Source organism: Alligator sinensis, unplaced genomic scaffold (genome assembly GCF_000455745.1).
Source record: "Alligator sinensis unplaced genomic scaffold, ASM45574v1 scaffold166_1, whole genome shotgun sequence".
In the NCBI taxonomy this organism is placed as follows: domain Eukaryota; kingdom Metazoa; phylum Chordata; order Crocodylia; family Alligatoridae; genus Alligator; species Alligator sinensis.
Window position 1 is genome coordinate 1,997,922 of NW_005842098.1, and position 5,009 is coordinate 2,002,930.

Here is a 5,009-nt window from a genome sequence, read left to right on the forward strand (position 1 = left end):
CCACTCACAGACTACCTGGGACTGCCTGTGTCTGCTCCAGACATCCCCGCAGTCTGCAAGTGGCTGCAGCAGGGAGCACTGGCCATGGGGTGGGGGAGGGACTGCTTTTCCCCCCCGCGCTCCACACCAGCTCCTTTCCTGCCCTCCCCCACCCCCCTTACCTGAGTTTCCGGCACAGTGCAGCCATGTGCTCCCAGGCAGCACTGGGGGGTGCGGGGCCAGGTGGGCCCTGCTGTTGTGGGAGACCGCTGGGCTTCCCCTGGGTCCTGTCATTTTTGACAGGAACCAAAGCAGAGAAATATTAATTTTCAAAAATTTTTAGGGGCCCTGTGGGCCAGATAGAATGGACTTGCAGGCCGTATTTTGCCCACCCCTGCTCTAGCCTATGGAAAGTAAAAGGTAAACCATTGTAGCTTAGCTCTCAATGAAAGTGGGGGAAATTACCATAGGTTAGTTCCCATATGAAAGCAGTTATCACAAAACAGCAAACATGTAATAAAGGCCTTCCTACTTTTCCCTTATGTTAACTTGTACTGCTTCAGGCAATGGATATCTGGACGTTTCCCTACTGACTTCTTAACCTAGGTGTCCACTCTCCATACTCTACCCACTCCATGTAGCTGCTCTAGAGAAGCTAACGCATAATGTCCTTCCCCAGTCAGGCAATTACTGAAGCACATCTTTAAAAGCACTAACCCAGATATTTAACTTCTGTTTACATTTGTTCTTCCATTTCACTGATGCTTAAAGGCATTTAAATGCCTAGTAAAACTGTACATTTTATTGAACTGACTTTTATGATCCATGGACAATATCACAGCAGCAGATACTGTAATAAGAAAAAAAGGGAATGAAAAATAAAGGCAAATTTCAACTTAAAAAAATCAAATAGGCTAATAATGCATAATAATTTGGAGAATATGCACATTAGCATCATTTGTATAAAACAGTCATATTTCTAGGCCTTCATCCTTAATGGTTAAGCTGGTCTCCACTAGGTGCAAAATCCCATCTAAATGCATGTGGTTTAAAGTGTATTAGCCGACACATTTTAAAATACAGGCCAAAAAATGCCTACCTACACATTTATAGGATAGATAAATGTAAGTTGATTCAAACTACCAGTAACAGCTAGGACATGAATTTAGAGCACAAGAGCTCTTCCTCAATAACTCCACAAGTCAACATTCCATAGACACTCCAGAATGAAAGTGCTTAATTTACGGATGAAGTGAAAGCATAACAAAGTATTTAAGAGAGTCCCCACAAGGAATTTTTCAGGAATAGCTATTTCTGAATAGCCCCAAGTGTTGGTAAAACCCTCAGCTAGATGGACAGAAATAAGCTCATTTCCTTCTTGACAGGAAAGGAAGCTTATTCCTTTTCTTCTTAGGTAATTAACATAGTGAGTGTACTACTGACAATTTCACATGATCATCACATGAAACCCTGATGCCCGAGCCTCCGCGGGAACCTTGCAAGTGAGTGAGCAGGGAACACTGTCAACTAGAATCACACTCATTGGGAGAAGGAACAAGCAGAGATCTCTTTAGCCGGACAGCCCTTCAGCCCCACCACCCTGCAGCAAGGGATACAAGCAGGGATAGCTCCATGATATTGTCTGGTTGCCTGCTGCAGGAGATTCAGCTCTAGTGCATTACAATTATTGGCCACATCAGTCCGGCAGGCTTGTATGTCCATGTTGACCACTGTGCCTGCCTGGTTCTCAGGGCAAAATTAATAGAAGGCTCTTCACAGAATAAAACACAGACTGTTGAGGATTAAAAGAAGGAAGGATTCAAACTTCATGGAAGTTAGAAGCTTGCACTGACCTGGGGTTGGGGTATACTGAACCAGAGCATATTATCATCATTATTATTATGGCTGTTGTTGTTTTGTTGTTGCTGCTGCTGCTTTATATTATATTAATTACTACATTATATTAAATATAATAAGCTATTATTAAATATAATCTGTAAATAAGAGAACGGTATCATTATTATAATGCTTATATTTGGTGACATAATATAATACGTGTATTGCATAACAATGATTACAATTATATTAACAATAATAATGATAAAGATAAGACTCACAAAGCTCTTGGGTCAGAGGCAATATCTTTTATTAGACCAACTAAATAGTAGCAAAAAAAATCCTTATAGAATTTTTCATAGGTAAGACTCAGCATTTCTATAAGCAATTTCCCCATGAGGCTCTGAGAGCTCCTTACAAGCGTCAGCACATTTATCCTCCCACACTCCTGGGAGATGGTTATAGATGAGGAAACTGAGGCCCCAAGAGCTGAATTATTTTACCAAGGTCCAACAAGCAATTGGTGGCAGAGCACAGAACAGACTCCAGATGTCCATTCCCTAATCCCTTCTACTCAGGATATGAGCAGCTCCTCTTGACTGTATCCTCCTGGAGAGAACAAGGCTGCAGTCCCCTTCATCTTGGCACTGTGGTTTATCCATAGGATGATCCCTCCTCACCATCCTATTATGTCCAAATAGGATGGACACAGCACTGATGGACACCTCAAAAGGTATGCACTTCATATGGTTTTCTAGTGCACTTGGTATCCAACTGCAAATTCCAGCTCATCCCAAATCTTTGTTTCTACCCTTCTGTCAAATTCACCTCTTTAGAAATATGGTAGATTAAAAACAGCTTCCCTTATTCACTAGCTTTGATTTTACCAGCCTTTTATCATCACATAAAACCTCCAAGCCCAGGGGACACAAAAACAAGCAGCAGAAAGTGTTATTCCTTTTTAAATTAAGAAATACATTTAAGAGAATGTGGTTATATCCATCTGTCCCTATCTTTCCTCTCTGTAATTTATAACATATAAGAAAGAACTAACGAGCAGCAAAGTTGCCTTTAAATCTTGCTGTGAGTACAGTAGCAATCTGAAGATTCATTTATCAGACTCCGGTCTGAAAAGGATCCAGGAAAGATCGCTCTCTCACTCTTGCACTCTCAGACACCCTCTCTCATTCACCACTTCTCTCCCTCTTTGGTCTACTTCTCCCTCCCTTCCCCTGCCAGTTCATCTTCCCTTTCCAGAACTCAAACATATGATATGCAAGCACTGCCCTTCTTAAAGCAGCAAACTCACCGTGAAGCCAGGGTTGTCTAGTCCATTGAGCTCTTTGCCTGAGGAGTGTGTCATTTCTTCAAATGTTCTTCAGTGTCTGACTTTAAAAAAGAAAGAAAAAAGTGGAAGAAATCTTTCAAAATAACCTCATGCCTTAATAAATAAAATCCTAAACAGATTGGATCAGAAACCCAATTGATTCCAGGAGCTCAGACTCAACACTGGCTTCTCACGTGAGGGCTATCATAGAGGAGTTTCCTTCACTTGGATTAAATAAGTCATTCCCTTTCTCCGACTGATGAGAAAATCAGTGTTTGAACCATTCAAGGAAGCAGCCCTTCCCTGGACAGAATGAATCAGTAACTGATGCCAAATATCCCTCCTTGCTAGTTACAGAATGCCAATGTGGTAAAGCAAATGCAGGTTGGAAACATGTTGCTTCATTACTGATTCAGTTCATATTACCATTGTTAACATGGGTTGGGCTGTATGAACACCATCTTGTTATTCTCTCATAAACTCAGTTTGTAGGCAAGTTCTTCTTTGCTATGCAAATTAGGGCAGAGTATATCATTGTATTTGGGCTCAATGACAGAGCCAGTCACCTTATATGGGAAGCTTCTTGCAAAACAAAAAGAACACAGGAATTAATCCTATTTAAGGCTGTAACCAATACCTGACACAGTAGAGGAAGATGAAAAAAATCCATCACGCTCTTAGCGCATGATGGGCACAGCCCTTTACCTGGAAGGGATTTCTGACTGTTGGCATAATCAGCTTATGCTCTGAAGCAAACTATTTGGTTACCTTATATACCTTATGTGTGGTTAGCCTAATAAACACACATATACATACGTATATTACAATCACAAAACAGTCAATCTCTTTCAATTCTAGAATTTAACTCAGTTGCTTCTGAAGGCAGAGAAATACAGAGATTGGACTGACGTGGCACAAAGCTGCTCTCCAGTCCCAAAGCAAGGACCCACTGTATTGAACACTGCCTTGCTTTCATGTTATGAAACAGAAATTAAAAACAGAGGTTTTGTTTACCCCACACCCTTCACTGTCTTGCATATCCACTCACTTCTCCCCAGATTAAACAATCCCATGATTACATTTCAAAAGTGGTTACTGACACTTAATCAACCAGCTGGAGACCCTCTTGAGTTGATTTGTAGAGGTGCTAAACAAGCATCCATGCTTTCCTCCTGTTTATTTCAGATGGAGCTGTGGGTATCCAGACATCCAAATTCCAAGGCAGCAGAATCATTTGTGAAAATGCTGGCTCTAGTCTGTATCCTCCTTGCATGGGAATCGTGCTTCTTTATCCAAAGATGTTACCATTTGCAGTTACAGCTATTCTAATATAGATCCAAGGCCACCAAATCTAAAATATGGACCACTCCAAGGCCACCCTAAATGACCATCCTTCCTTCATTCAAATCCTTCAAAAATGCATCCTTCAAGAAACCTACTAATGATAGACCATCTTAGAAAAAATGTATATGATGGTGGGGGGAGGTAAGGGAAATCTACCACTTTTGAGGTTTGTCCATCTCTTAGTCATCTAGCATTCTCTGGGACTTGACCCATGTCACCTACTTAGTTTTTCATGTGACATGAGATCCATTAATATCAGCTCCATTGATAATACCAATAAGGATGCATCGTTGTGAATTTATGAGAATAGGATACTATATTTTTATTCTTATATTTAAAACACATCCACCCTCACCTATTGTTTTCGTTTGTTCGTATGTTTTAAGTGTCCCTGTTCCCTATCGTCTATTTACCTTAAGTCCCTACTATTGACCTATTCCTACTACAAGAGCAGCCAGTAATTATGATCCCATATTTGTTATCGCTCAAAAATTTTATTTACTCTCGACGAGACTTTACTCTT

General features: G+C 40.7%; 1 protein-coding gene across 1 annotated transcript in view; it reads right to left on the reverse strand.

The window, feature by feature from the left end:
• Positions 1-3,333, reverse strand: part of LOC102378055 (solute carrier family 23 member 1-like) — a 36,846-nt gene extending 33,513 nt beyond the window's left edge. The window contains exon 1 of the mRNA XM_006024231.2: positions 3,125-3,333. Coding sequence (XP_006024293.2) covers positions 3,125-3,178 — 54 coding nt within the window. The 5' untranslated portion in view covers positions 3,179-3,333. The remainder of the gene's footprint in view (positions 1-3,124) is intronic.
• Between the last annotated feature and the right edge of the window lie 1,676 nt (positions 3,334-5,009).